The sequence below is a fragment of the Pristiophorus japonicus genome, chromosome 16 (assembly GCF_044704955.1).
Source record: "Pristiophorus japonicus isolate sPriJap1 chromosome 16, sPriJap1.hap1, whole genome shotgun sequence".
Taxonomy (NCBI): domain Eukaryota; kingdom Metazoa; phylum Chordata; class Chondrichthyes; family Pristiophoridae; genus Pristiophorus; species Pristiophorus japonicus.
The window spans coordinates 114,848,372-114,863,460 of NC_091992.1; the positions used below are offsets into that span (position 1 = coordinate 114,848,372).

General features: G+C 42.0%; 1 protein-coding gene across 12 annotated transcripts in view; it reads left to right on the top strand.

Moving 5' to 3' along the window:
• The window catches only part of LOC139226742 (arylsulfatase G-like), a 244,584-nt gene that overhangs the window by 171,077 nt on the left and 58,418 nt on the right, over positions 1-15,089 (top strand). For all 12 annotated transcript variants that reach the window (XM_070857718.1, XM_070857717.1, XM_070857720.1 and 9 more), the window contains 2 exons: positions 1,600-1,711; positions 14,378-14,515. In XM_070857718.1, coding sequence (XP_070713819.1) covers positions 1,600-1,711; positions 14,378-14,515 — 250 coding nt within the window. The remainder of the gene's footprint in view (positions 1-1,599; positions 1,712-14,377; positions 14,516-15,089) is intronic.

The following is a 15,089-nucleotide window of genomic DNA, read 5'->3' on the forward strand; positions in this document are numbered from 1 at the left end:
AGTAAGAAGAAATTAGATTGGCCCCCAAAAATCAGTCAAATAGGCTGTGAAGAAAGAGAAAACTGAAATAAAAGAGACGAGAATGGGGAGAAAACAAATATATTGATGTAATGTTTATGCTGTACCGAAAGAGGCTTTATTGTCAAAGTGCTGCAAGTGGTCGTCATGTTTTCACTGCCCACTCACGTCATTACGAAGTTGGTGATGGAAGGGTTCCCTGCATGCTATTGAAACACATGCAAGGAGTGCTGCTTATTAGCCTCCCACTAGCAGTGTGATTTTTAATGTTCCAAAATAATTGATTAGGTAGTCAATTCTTTATAGGCGTCAAATTGTGGCTGGTGTTCCAGGAGTCCAAAGTTTGTTTTAACCATACAATTAATTTTTTGGGTAGGGCCAAGCCCCCTCGGTGAATTGACTGAAATAACTTTGTTTCATAGTAATCAGAAGATGTGGCTCAGTCACTAACAATAACTGCAGAAAATCAGTGACTTGGAGTAGTTGTGTTATTAATAACCTGATAACAGATTAAGTCATGGGCTGTGCATCTATGATTATGATTTTGATGTGAGGCCATGCTGCAGTATGGAGCTGACTTGTGACTAAAACCCTTGCACCTTGGCTTAGTCCAGTATTGACAGCTCTGGTAAACCATAGTCTTTTTGACCTTGTGTTTATTAAGTTTTCTACTGTTGACCTTACCACTGCTGGTTTGCATCTGCTAATTTCTGAGAAAATAAACTTATAGGGGACAAAATTGGGCCTTTTTCTATAAGGCCCATGGCTGCCTGAAAGCGGGCCCGCCCCGCCGTGTCATGGCGCGCCACAGAGACCCCCCCTATCGGAAATTGTCCTGTGGGAGCGCCGCTGCCGCCGGTCGGTGCCACTGACAGCTTTTTCTGTCACCGCCCTTTTTGCGGCTGGCCAGCGTGGTTGCCCTTAAAGGGGAGGTCGCGCTGCCGGCGACTCCATTTTTTTTTTTCGTCGGCCGACTGCCAGGTCGGGCCAACAATTATGCCTCAGGTTTGGCCGGGCCACCAACAGGCAGCCTGGCACCCCTTCATGGATGCCAGGTTGCAGGCCCGGCCGAAACCCACCCTGGTGGCTCAGTATTTGCCACTAAAGTGGCTTCAGATTTCACAGCTGTCCTCCCCTTTAACTGAAGGGGAGGGACGTTGTGACGCATCAGCGCGATGATATCAGCGCGGCGCTGATGACTTGGAGCGTCGGCTACTCCGACCCACCCCCATTTCTGCCCTGCTAGAGGCGGCTACTCCGACCCAACAGCACTTCCGCCCCTCTCCCGACACCAACACCGCTCCAACTGGAAACAAAATACTTGCATTTCTCTGAATGCATTGGGGCAGACCTAACACTTGAAGGCAATTTTGGCCCCATAATATGCAATTTGGTGATTTTAAAAAACTGTTCTTAAAAAATTAACTAAACCAAATATAGCAATCCAAGGATACATTTGATCAATATACAGTCTATACAAAACTATCAAAACAAATGTAAGAGAGGTCTAGACAGCAACATTTTTGAAGAATTATAAGGTAACATTAATTTTGGTAACTACTCTGTTTTGATATGTTACAGGCTTTGATTACTATTTCGGAATCCCTTACAGTAATGACATGGGTTGCACAGATGATCCTGGGTACAATATTCCTCCATGCCCACCATGCCCTAGAGATTCTGTTATGGAAAGGTAATGTAGTTAACACACAGTTGACCTATCTGTAGATCTCTCTTTTAGACAGTGTTGTTGTGTGCAATTCTGCCTGCTCTGCAATTTAGATAGGCAATTAACCATCGCTTGGCGGTTCAGCGTTATTGAAACATAGATTAGGCTATAGGAAATGTATAACTTTCCAGTTGGTATTCTGGAATGCTTCCCTTTTTGCTTCTCTGCTTTCAGAAACCACCAGATAAATTGCTGCACATGAGCATCAGGGAATATTTTGTGATATGGTCTGCATAGCTGAAAAACTTTGCTTTTTTGTGTAAGATACAGAAATTTGATGACATCAGATGCCATATTGACACTTTTAGAAACACAAGCTTAAATGTTGTTTTGAATGATGGTTAACCTAAAATAAAATATCTAGCATCTCTGATTCCTCATTTTATTGCTTGTTGTGCAATTCATGCTTCTGCCTGGGGTTTATTGACTAATGAGGACACAATATGGCTGAAGCAAGAAGGCGAGTGCCCAATAAAAAAATAATCTAAAAAGGAGAACCTTGGTTTTCTTGGCAATATCTGTGCGATGAAGCCTGCAAGAAAATTAATCTGACTATCAGTGCAGTGTGACCTTATATCTCAGATGCTGGATGTGCTGCTCATCAAGTATTCTGCTGTCTGCAAAGGAATAAGACATTTCTTTATTTATGCATAAATGATGAACTTTGTGAACATTTTTGCTTTATATACATTTATGTATGCTTATGAAAGACTGTATAAGTCAGCTGTGTTCTAAAAACTTACAGACTGTAGTATATTATCTCAAGTATTACTAATTACAAAGTTTACATTTTCTATCAATAAAATACAGGTGATAATTAAATGTTTTCTTTTTCTTTCAAAATTCAATTAATTTAAAAAAAAACTCAAATTAGGATGAAGGAAGGCACTGTGTATGTCTCTTGGTTAATACACTCTGGAGTTTACATAATGTAATTAAAACACCAACCAAAGCTATAGTGGTTATGTAATCAACACATTTCTGTTACCCTGAGTTTAAAGCTTTTGAAATTTTCCTTCAAATTATTTTGAAAAACAAGCATTCCATAATTTAGCTAGTTTAGATGCTACTGATGCATCCTGGGAAATGGTTTACATTGTTCATTCTCAACTGAAGGATCACTTTTTAGCTATCAGTGCTGTTCTGGCAAAAAAATATCAATTGGGAAAAGATGAGGCCTTCAATTCAAAACTTTAAATAAAGGCACTAAAGATACATAAAATCAATTCAGTAGAAAAATGTAATCCTGTTTTGGGGAAATATGTATTTTCTAGTTTGTTTTTAACCTTATATTGGTCATTAGAAATTTTGTATAATTAATGTCATCAACAAACCACGCTGATGAAATGTTATTCTTAGATGGGAGTATTCCATTATATTGCAGTGTAATTTTCCCATGTTGACATGAATTTTACATTATAAAATCGTGAGACATGAAGTAATGTGTCGACCATGAGCTAGATTAGTTTTAATATATAAATAAAGTAATTGATTACAAAGAAAATGCAACGCTAAAGTGGCACTCTGCTAGCAATTCCAGCCAATTTCGTGAGAAATGAGTATAACTTTTAAATGTTCAGAATGGAGATGAGGGGGGGAGGTGTGGGGCCTTACCAGAGCCACAAAAGTTAAATTGAAACATTGAATTCATGTGGTCATTATTGTCAATCTGTCCCCAACATACATCAACCAACCTATCATCATCATAGGCAGTCCCTCGAAACGAGGGTGACTTGCTTCCACGCCAAAAAGGGATGAGTTCACAGATGTTTCAATGAAGGACCTAATATTCCAGATTCCGAACTGCATATTGAAGGGTGGAAGATGCCTGTGCGTGGATTTTTTCAGCGTGTGGTGGCCATTGCACATCAGTCACCACACAGGCTTGATAGAGCTAGGTCTTGGTCCAGTGGCTAGGATTACCCAAGACGACTGGAGACCATCTCTGCTGCATAGACCTATCGCAGTGTGGGCTGGCCTGTGCTGCCCCAGGGCCTTCGCCTCTTCTGAGCCCCAAACTCACACCTCTCCTGGGCCCTGATCATTTCCCTGTACAAACTCTTGCTGCTCCTTCGCCCCTCCTGCTGTGCCTGCAATCAGCGATCGCAGCCGTCACTCTCCTGCAGCAGCACACGCTGCTTCCTGAAGTGGCATGCCGTCGCATGCTGCTCCCTGTAATGGCCCCGGCCTGCTGATGGTCAACCAAAGAGAGTGCTAGTTGCTGTGCAGAAATAGTCAGGTGGCAACTGAATGCCTACTACGAGTGAGGCAGCAAGTTTTGAGATATGATCCTAAGTATTCCAATCTATATATACACCTTGTATTTGTCAGTGAAGGGAGGAGTCGTCGTCGTCGTCATCATCATCATCATAGACAGTCCCTCGGAATCGAGGAAAACTTGCTTCCACTCTTAGCATGAGTTCTTAAGTGGATGTACAGTCCAATATGAGCACCACAGTCTCTGTCACAGGTGGGACAGACAGTGGTTAAAGGGAAGGGTAGGCAGGTAGCCTGGTTTGCCGCACGCGCCCTCCGCTGCCTGCGCTTGATTTCTGCATGCTCTCGGCAACGAAACTCGAGGAGCTCGGCGCCCTCCCGCTTGCATTTCCTCCACTTAAGGCGGTCTTTGGCCAGGGACTCCCAGGTGTCAGTGGGGATGTCGCACTTTATCAGGGCGGCTTTGAGGGTGTCCTTGTAATGTTTCCACTGCCCAACTTTGGCACGTTTCCGAGTAGAGCGCTTGCTTTGGGAGCCTCGTGTCTGGCATGCGGACTATGTGGCCTGCCCAGCGGAGCTGATCAAGTGTGGTCAGTGCTTCAATGCTGGGGATGTTAGCCTGGACGAGAACGCTAATGTTGGTGCGTCTGTCCTCCAGTGGATTTGTAGGATCTTGAGAAGACATCGTTGGTGGTATTTATCCAGCAACTTAAGGTGTCTACTGTACATGGTCCACGTCTCTGAGCCATACAGGAGGGCAGGTATTACTACGGCCCTGTAGACCATGAGCTTGGTGACAGTTTTGAGGGCCTGGTCTTCAAACACTCTTCTCCTCAGGCAGCTGAAGGCTGCGCTGTAGGCGGTCTTGGATCTCGTTGTCGATGCCTGCTCTTGTTGATAGGAGGCGCCCGAGAAAAGGGAAGTGGTCCATGTTGCCCAGGACTGCGCTGTTGATCTTGATGCCTGGGGGGCAGTGATGTGTGGAAAGGACAGGCTAGTGGAGGACCTTTGTCTTACTGACGTTTAGCGTAAGGCCCATGCATTCATACGCCTCGGTAAATACGTTGACTATGTCCTGAAATTCAGCCTCTGTGTGTGCACAGACACAGGCGTCATCCGCGTACTGTAGCTCGACGACAGAGGTTGGAGTGGTCTTGGACCTGGCCTGGAGACAGCAAAGGTTGAACAGCTTCCCACTGGTTCTGTAGTTTAGTTCCACTCCAGCGGGGAGCTTGTCATCTGTGAGGTGGAGCATGGCAGCGAGGAAGATTGAGAAGAGAGTTGGGGTGATGACTCAGCCCTGCTTGACCCCAGTCCGGACGTGGATTGGGTCTGTGATGGATCCGTTGGTAAGGATCACGGCCTGCATATCTTCGTGGAGCAGGCGGAGTATGGTGACGTACTTTTGGGGGCATCTGAAATGGAGGAGGACGCTCCATAGCGCACCTTCCCCAGAAGGGAGTAACCCACCTTTGTACGGCATGTTGAAAAACTATTTTTCCTTGTAACTTTTTTATTTCAAGTCTTCCAGAATCTCTTGTCTGAATTGTTCATATTTTTGTCTGATACCCAAACCAAACCAGTTTATGTTTTGCTGTGCATTCTGTCTAGCTGTAAACACAACCCGTGTACTACAGATGTAGCACTGTCTCTCCTTGAAAACAAAAAGATTGTAGAGCAACCAGTTAATCTCAGCAGCCTGACCGAGAGATATGCAGAAAAAGCTATACAATTCATCCAGAAGGCCAGGAGAGTGGGAGTCAATAGGTCATTGAGGAGAGAAGAAAATGAGACCTAAAATTGCAATTTCATGAAAGTAACCTTCACCCAAGTGTAATCACCACCTCTAATTGTTATTAATTAATACAAAAAAAAAAATTGCAAAGCTGCCCAGTGCATGAAAGTAATCTCCTTACTCAGATCACGACTGGTATTGGTAGTGCAGTATCTTGCAGGATTGGCTGCAAAAAATTATCTGTCCTACAAAACTGGTTTGAAGTAAATTTTGGACTAAATTTTCTCCCCTCCTAGGGATAGAGTTCTACAGGTGTCATTTTCCCTCCTGTTCCCCAACTAAGAGATTGAGACTAGAATCTTTTAAAATGTGGCAATCCAGGATGCTACGACAGTAACTGTTCTGTCCAGAGTTGCAGTGAGGACTGAACACTAGCAAGTACACAAAACAAAAATTAAATGTGAGACCTTAATTAAATTTGAATAATAAAAATAGCTTTACAGTGTAATTAATTGCCCACTTCACTAATGATTTAACCCAGTTCAAGGCCATGGCACTGAGGGAAATGATGCCTCAGGAACCTGTTAGATTGAATGTGACACTTTTTTTCTGGGTGGCTTTTTTCTCTGTATTGCCCATATTTCATTAAGTGTCAGGAGAGGGAGCTCTGAGTGATAGCCTTCTTCCTAACTGAATGATTGCTGAGACGAATTATGGTATCCTTGCTGCTGCCGTGATTAAGATGAGGGATCAGACCTGGTATCTGTCTGTAAGGCTCAGCTACTCATTGGATCAACTTAAGCTATATGGAGTGGAAGCATCAAAATTTGATTCCAAATCTATAATGAATTATTTGATCTTTGTTTTATACCAAATAAATGCTCTGAGACTCCCTAAACTCATTTATTTTAGGAATACTGGAACTTGTGACCATTAAAAGATAGCAGACGCTTTTGTGCCATCAGTCTGAGCTTAATTTGACCTGATGTTTGAAAGATAAAAAGGCTGATTTGAGCATTGGGCAAACCTGCTGTGTTATCAGATTGTCTCAGTCATCAAGGCCTTAGTTGCTGCATTCAGCTTGCACTTAAAAAAAAAAATCATTATTCTCTCATGATCTTGTTGACTTTACTGTTCTGTTTTCTTAGGGAGAGTAAACAGCCATTCTTTTTGTACTTTGCCCTAGCCCATATATATGCATGATCCTTTACAGTACAATTCTCGATTTGCTAACATCTCCACTTCTTAGTGGATACAGAGAGCTGGAACATGTAATTGGGCGAATACTGGAAGCAGTTAATACAAATTTTCATAAAAACACACTTGTGTGGTTTTCTGGTTTGGAATGATTTATTCAAGATAATAACCCTGATACTTTAAAAATCTTATCATTAGTAGCCAAAAAAATTAATGGCTCATAATTTGCGGTCAGCGGTGGCGCAAATTCATTTGCCACTGGCCCTGAATTAAGTCTCCCACAAAAACTTTGCCATCTCTGTGGCGCAAAGTTCTGCTATTCCGATGTGCAGTTGAAATCAACGTAGTATAGTGGGAATCCCATAGTGCGAGCTGCTGTTATGTCAACAAGCAGCCAATCACATTGCAGAATTCTCAGACAGGGAACCAGGAAATACAAAGCACTAATAATCACTTTTTAAAAAATTTAGAGTGCGAAATAAAGATTGGGACACATACATTGGGTTAAGGTTGAAGCTGAAATATCATGAACAAACTTTAAAAAAAAAAGTTTTTCTTTAAATTAACTTTAAAATCTAATCATTTTTAACTTAATGGAGAAATTTGACATTCCACCAATATAAAGTTAGTTTTTCAGGGCCAGAACAGTTGTATCAGTAGTTATTACTCAGATCGCCGCTAAAATCCCAGTTACATCTCATTTGAATGGGTCTAAATTTTTGAGGTTTCTAATAGCAATATTTGTTCGGAAAGGAGAAGTTTTTGTCAGATCAGTGACTTCAGTGATTGCTGGCTCGATGGGGGAGGGCGGGTTCACAGCGCAGCCTGTGGAGGAGCATTGAATGACAGACTGTAACTACAGGATTTCCGCATTAGGCTGCACACATGCTAAATCCAGAAGTTGCGGTCAGTTTCAACGGCAAAATAACATTAACTCTGCCAGTTCACCATCAGGACTGCAAGTTCCGGGCCAATATTGATCTTGATTTTTACTCATTGTACTGGCATAATTTTCCTCTCTTTTCTCTAGGGTTCCCTATTACCATGCACCATTCCCCAGTAGGGCAAGAACATTGGTGCTCTGTTACCCCTGCGTATTTTATATTCTAGTTATTCACTAAAAGTTATAGAAGTTGCCCTCCATTTCTTTGTGTTGCTTTGCAGAAAATACATGCACTCTACTTACCATTGCCAGTGGTTGTGATCAGGAATGCATTGTAGGTCATTTTCAAACTGTACGCTTGGCAGGCCAGATACCTCTACCCGTGTACACTCACTGTATTCCGTCATTCTGTACCAGACAAATACGTTTGAACTTAAGCTATACCTGACTTTGTGTCCATTTGCCAATTTACTCTTTAATGCTGTGTATATGAAAACATAGAAAACACCTTGGACCAAATTATTCTAAAACCTGGCTCATTCACTCCCCTCTTTTTTTTCCCACTTTTCTTTTCTCATCTTGAAATGAATCCTGAAGTTAAGTAACTAATAGCGAACATTTTCATAATCTGGCAATAGTGAGTTTCTTATTAAAAGTATAATTTTCAAACCTTTTCAAATGCTCGGGTCGAAATTCTGTTTGCAATACCACCCATTAGCGCCGGAGAGGGGCGGCTAAGGACTTAACCTTCAGCGCAGAGGGAGTTCCTCGGCTCACGAGAAATTTAGTTGGGTGGTGGAGGCGGCGCCAAGAGGTACCGCTGCACGCTCTACTGCCATCCACATGATGATGTGATCAAGCGTGCAACAACTTCTTAGCACCGTTGCTGCGAAATTAGGTAGGTACAGTGGCCTTACCGGCAGGCATTTGTACAGCCTGAAAAAGCTGTCAGTTCATCGGGGATCCTGGGGTGTTAACTTTAATTTTTTTCGGCATTTATGTATTAATGGCACCAGTGGGGAAGTGCGGGTGTGGGTCTGAGAAGTTTTCGGAAACTTTTTTTCCAGGTTTCTTTTCAACTCGCATGCCGGCAGCCTACCGTCAGGAAATTCAGTGGGCCTCCTGAGCTACTGCTCCGTTGGCACCCGAGGATGAGTGTGCAACGTCACTTTTAGCGCTGCTCTCTCATCTTTGGGCGGTAAAACTGAATTTGGCAGTTTGAGGTGGTGATTACCGCTTGGCAGTAAAATCGCCGTTCAGGTGTGTCACTGCCTCCAAAGCGTCGGTACCTAATTTCAACTCCTCAATACGTTAATATTGTAATTAAATTTAACATGTTTCCAATATCAGGTGCAGCTCCATATCCTTTCTCCTACAAAATACAATGGCTCCACCTCACTAAGGAGATGGTCGTAGAACTCTGCCACCTCTTGGAACCAGACCTACAGCCTCAGATCAGGGTGACGACGGCTCTACCAGTTTTTCCACCATTCATCCTTCCAATGTGGAGCAGGAGACATAGCTAACATTTCTCAGTTCACCATCCATCGCCGCACCTGGGAGGTCACAGAGAATCTGTACTCAAGGATTAGGGACTTCATTGTCTCTCTGATAAGAGAGAAGCAGGAAGTGCGCGCATGTGTCGCAGTTCGAAGTGGTCTGTTGCATCCACAAATTGGCCATCATAAGGACACAGCCCTTGTCATCACGGGTTCCCCGACCACCTCAGGAAGAGGAGGAGGAGGAGGAGGAGGAGGAGAGAAGGCAGCCTGCAATCCCCATTCCAGATGGGCTCTTTGTGAACACATCATCAGACTTCAGTTCCCCTGAATGAAACCCCAGATCCCTGTTGCTCAATTTCTCCCCATCTTACCATCCCTGTGTCACGGATCATCACAACTTCCTCTTGGCCACTATGATGAAATGAAAACCACCACAAAACAAACAATCCAAACATAATTTATAAATGATTAATTCCAAAACTACAAGTTTTCCGGCATATCTAATTTAGCTGCTCGTATGTCAGCAGTTGTCTCATGGTTTCTTGATAACCAGTCGAATCATTCAATACTTTTTGAAAGAAATCATCTGCCATCTGCTTTCTCATTACCTGAAATTTCTAATGTCCAAAATAATGTTTTAAACAAAATATATATATTTTAAAATTATATTTCACAAAACATGATTAAATGTTCCCACATTGCCTTTTGGCTCTTTCAGTACCTTCATTAAAGATTTACTTAAAGACCATCAGCTGTTCTCAAAAACCTGTTCGCAAAAGACTGAAAGAAACTGGAAGTTGAATCCTCAAAGATTTTTATTTCAGGCAAGTGATTTAACAAATGGTGTTTCCGATTATTAATTGCTCAGACAGACAATGCCTAAAACAACACCACCTGTGATCAGCAGCATCTGAAATCTTGGGTTCTTTATTGATGATTGGAAAATAATATATATTTTTTTAAGTCACTCACCTCTTTATTGCTATCGATAGTTAACAGTGTCTGTCCCTAAATGGCCTCATTGTCTTAAGCACTTACACCGTTATGCTGTCATTAGGCTGAAAATTTGGAAATTTGTGCTTTAACTTATTTGGGTACATTTAGCCCATTATTGCGCTAAATACAAGTTTCCTCAAACTTGCTTCCACATAGGTCAGGGGTCGTATTTAGACAGTGTCCACTAACGTGAGCTTGGTTGGAGAAGGCAAAGATGAGGTTGCTGCTGTCTTTCAAGACAATGCTAAGTCTCCCCCTCATGGTAGCTGTATCAGAAAGTTTTAGGAGCAGCCAACCATCACAAGAGTTAACATGGCTAAATCAGCTGCGGGGACACCTCCAACTAGTACAAGGAGCTGCAGGGCCAACTTGCTCCCACTGAAACCTAGCACCCAGCCAGCCAGCACACTTGCCACTGGAGAGTCATTTAGACAAAGTCACAAGTTAAGGGTTACAAATTGAACACAATATATCAGCAGTAGGAGAATGTATCACGGGGAAAATCAGTAATATCACTCATACATGACAGGACACAAACAATGCTCCCTCTAATTTATTTTTGGTCCAGGCGGCCCTTTTAAAAATTCGCGCTACGGGGTTTTTGCATTTAAAAGCCGGCTGAAGAAGACCTGCAAAGCACTGAAGGGCCACTCAGCTTAAAGGGAACATTGGTCACAAATTGGACTATAGTTTCATGGATACTTCATTTAACTTCCCATTTTTCATCTGTGGACATTGACCGGAAGTTTCAACAGGCTATTCAACTACGGGGGAATTCACAACCCTCTGATCGGGTCATCCTATGAATGCACACATGCAGGATAATGGACAAGGAGCAGGAACCCTAACTAACTCTTCACTACCCAGGGGGCTGTGGCCGCTTGTGCCTCTATTGATGCCTTGGCCGAGATCCGCTAACTGAGCTCCAAATAATCCCAGGCGTAAGGTTCAAATGAAGCCTTTTAAGTTGGATGAAGATTTTATTTCCATGAAAAACAGTTACTCTTTATCCAGATCCTGTAATCAGTCATGAGGTTTGAGGCAAATTACAAGGCTATAATTCAGTTGAGTGATCTGCTGATAGGAATAGCTCTAAGACAAAGGTTAAAGTGGCTTATAAGTGACCATTTTTAAAGTTCTCGATAGGAGCTACCTTTCACCAGTTCCAAGGATTGCACATGTAAAATGTCAAACGGTTAAGTGGTTTCCGACAAAGGTACGACAGTAGAGTGGGAGAAGCTTGGAGCAAATTCACTGCCAGTGTGATGCACCAACGTGTAGTGACTGAGTGACATATGCTGTCTCTGCAATGTTATTGCAGAACAATGTACTTGGGTTATTCGTGGCACAACCATGTATGTTTCAAAATGAATATCAAACCAGTAGAAGCAAAATCACAGAGTGACATTATAACATTATCAAACATACTGCCTTTTCACTTAGTGAATGTGAAAATGCTAAATAATATCTGAAAGTGTGCGTTATAAGGATATTTTCGGGAGTCTCTGTGCCTACAGAGTCTCACAAAATTACTTTTGTCAATGCACCTGATCCGGATAAATGGAAGACAACAAACTTCACTGCTACTCGTGAATCCAGAATTGCTGCCCTGTAAATCCATATTCATTTGCTCTTGTGCCACACAGAAAACTCTGGTGTCATGAGGTGTAACAGTAATGCGAGACTCACAATATTGGTCAACAGCAGTACAGTGAGTAAGTAAGTGCTATCAGTCCGATAAATCATTAATCATGTTTGGGCATTGATCTATAGTTACTCTCTTCCACTTTAGAAATGTATTGTGTCTGATTTAGTAAGCACCCTCAGACAAACGTTTGCTTTATGTAACAGCAGATGAATTGTGAATACTGCAAATCAGTATCAGTGTATCACACTTTAAAAATGTTTATTTTCAACAAGAATATGACTGTATCCTCACTGTTTACTATACAAGACAGTATTTCAAAGTCTAAGATCGTCCAGACTCTCTGGCTAGAGTTAGTTTACTAAAGGTCCAATGGAATCAAGTCAGAGCAAATGAATGCCCTACAGTTGCTCTTGGTCCCTCCATAGTTAAATTTAAAATTCTTGCTCATTTTTTTTTTACATCCCACATAACTTTACTTCTTCCCATCTCTGCAATCTCCTCCAGCCCGGCAAGCATCCCTTCTGAACTCTCTCTTCCTCTTCATCTCTTCGGCGAGGATGCTTTCAGCTGCCTAGAATTGCCTTTATAATTCTCTCCTTAAACTACACCGTCTCTATACCTCCCTCTGCATCATCTCTTTGGTCAAGCTTTTCATTCATCTAAACTTTCTTTTGGCTCAGTCTTCATTTTCCTCACATCTCTGTGAAGTGCCTTGAGACATTTTTTATGCTAAATGAGATATATAAAGAAAGAAAAACTAGGATTTATATAATGCCTTTCACAACCTCGGGGCATCGCAAAGAACTTTAGTCAATGAAATACTTTTAAAGTGTAATCACTTTTGCAATGTAGGAAACACGGCAGCAAAATTACATAATAAGAATTATATTATCTCAGGTATAACTAATTAATTACAACGTTTCCATTATCAATGAAATACAGGTGATAATTAAATGCTTTCTCTTCTTTCAAAATTCAACTAATTTGTTTAAAAAAATAACTCATTAGGATGAAGGAAGGCACTGAAGGTACTGGGGGAAAAAACTATTCAATAGAAGAAAGTAATCACGTTTTTTGTGAAATATGTATTTTTGGTTTGTTTATAACCTTATTTTGGTTATTAGAAATTTTGTGTCATTCATTTCATCAACGAACCATGCTGGTGAAATGTCATCCTTAGATAGGATTTTTCCATTATATTGCAGTGTAATTTTCCTACATTTGAATTAAACATTATAAAATAGTGATACGTGAAATAATGTTTGTGCCATGATCTAGATTAGTTATAATATATAGAATAAAGTCCTTGATTATAAAGAAAATACAAAGCTGGAGTGGCACTTTGCCAGCAAAATTCCAGCCAATTTCATGAAAAATAAGTACTGTATAACTTTTAAATGTTCAGATGGAATTGAGATGAAAGTGGGGCCTTACCAGAGCCACAAAAGTTAAATTGAAACATTGAGTTCATGTGCACATTATTGTCAACCTGCCCCCAACATACATCAACCAACGAGTGTGCTAGTTTCTGTGCAGAAATCATCAGGTGGTTACTTACTGGCTACTACTCATCATCATAGGCAGTCCCTCGAAATCGAGGAAGACTTGCTTCCATTCTAAAAGTGAGTTCTCAAGTGACTGTACAGTCCAATACGGGAATTACAGTCTCTGTCACAGGTGAGACAGACAGTCGTTGAAGGAAAGGGTGAGTGGGGATTCTGGTTTGCCGCACGCTCCTTCCGATGCCTGCGTTTGTTTTCTTCATGCTCTCAGCGACGAGACTCAAGGTGCTCAGCACCATCCTGGATGCTCTTCCTCCACTTAGGGCAGTCTTTGACCAGGGATTCCCAGATGTCGGTGAGGATGTTGCACTTTATCAAGACAGCTTTGAGGGTGTCCTTGAAACATTCCTCTACCCACCTGGGGGATCGCCTGCCGTGTAGGAGTTCCGAGTGGAACGTTTATTTTGGGAGTCTTGTGTCGGGCATGCCAACAATGTGGCCCGCCCAACGGAGCTAGTCGAGTGTGGTCAATGCTTTGATCCTGGGGATGTTGGCCTGATCTAGAGCACTGACATTGGTGCGTCTATCCTCCCAGGGGATTTGCAGGATCTTGTGGAGCCAGCATTAGTGGTATTTCTCCAGTGATTTGAGGTGTCTACTGTATATGGTCCATGTCTCTGAGCTGTACTGGCTACCACTAATGAGACAGCAAGTTTTGAAGACCTGATCCTAAGTATTCCAATCTATAGGTACCTTGTATTTGTCAGTGAAGGGAGTAACCCATCTTTGTACGGAATTTTGAAAAACAATTTTTCCTTGTAACTGCATCAAAGTTTATGTGGTAAATGTTTTTAAACTCAAGTCTTCCAGAATCTCTTGGTTGAATTGTTCATATATTTGTCTGGTACCCAAACCAAACCAGCATGTGTTTTTCTGTGCTTTCTTTCTAGCTGTAAACACAACCCATGTACTGCAGATATAGCACTGCCTCTCCTTGAAAACCAATTGATTGTAGAGCAACCAGTTAATCTCAGCAGCCTGGCAGAGAGATATGCAGAAAAAGCTGTACAGTTCATCCAGAAGGCCAGGTGAGTGGGAGCCACCTAAAACTGCAATTTCATGAAAGTAACCTTCACCCAAGTGTAATAATCACCCCTAGATGATGTTGTTTAATGCAAAAAGAAAATAAAAATGGGAAAGCTACCCAATGAATGAGTATAATCTCTTACTCAGGTCATGATGGTACTAATATTATACTACTGGTATTGGTAACGCAATGCTTTGCAGGACTGGCATACTGCTGTGGTTGTCTTGAGGCAGGCACTGGCACCCACCGTAGCAGTGGTGGAGTGCTGGGATAAAGTCAGCTGCCTGTCCACCAGGGCAGATGTGGTATGTGGCAAGTGACTAGGGAAAAGGAGAAAGTGAGTGTGTGGTAGACAGGTTTTAATTTGGTTACAAAATTTTAGCTGTCCTACAAAACTGATTTTTAAGATATATTTCTTCCCTCTCTCCTAGGGATAGCGCTCCACAGGTGTCAGTTTCCCTCCCATATCCCAACCAAAAGATTGAGGCTAGAGAAGCAATGTTAACATGAAGGGGCATCAGAGCCAAAACTGAGCCTGCCCTCACCTGACATCCAAATGTGTCAAGGTGTTGATG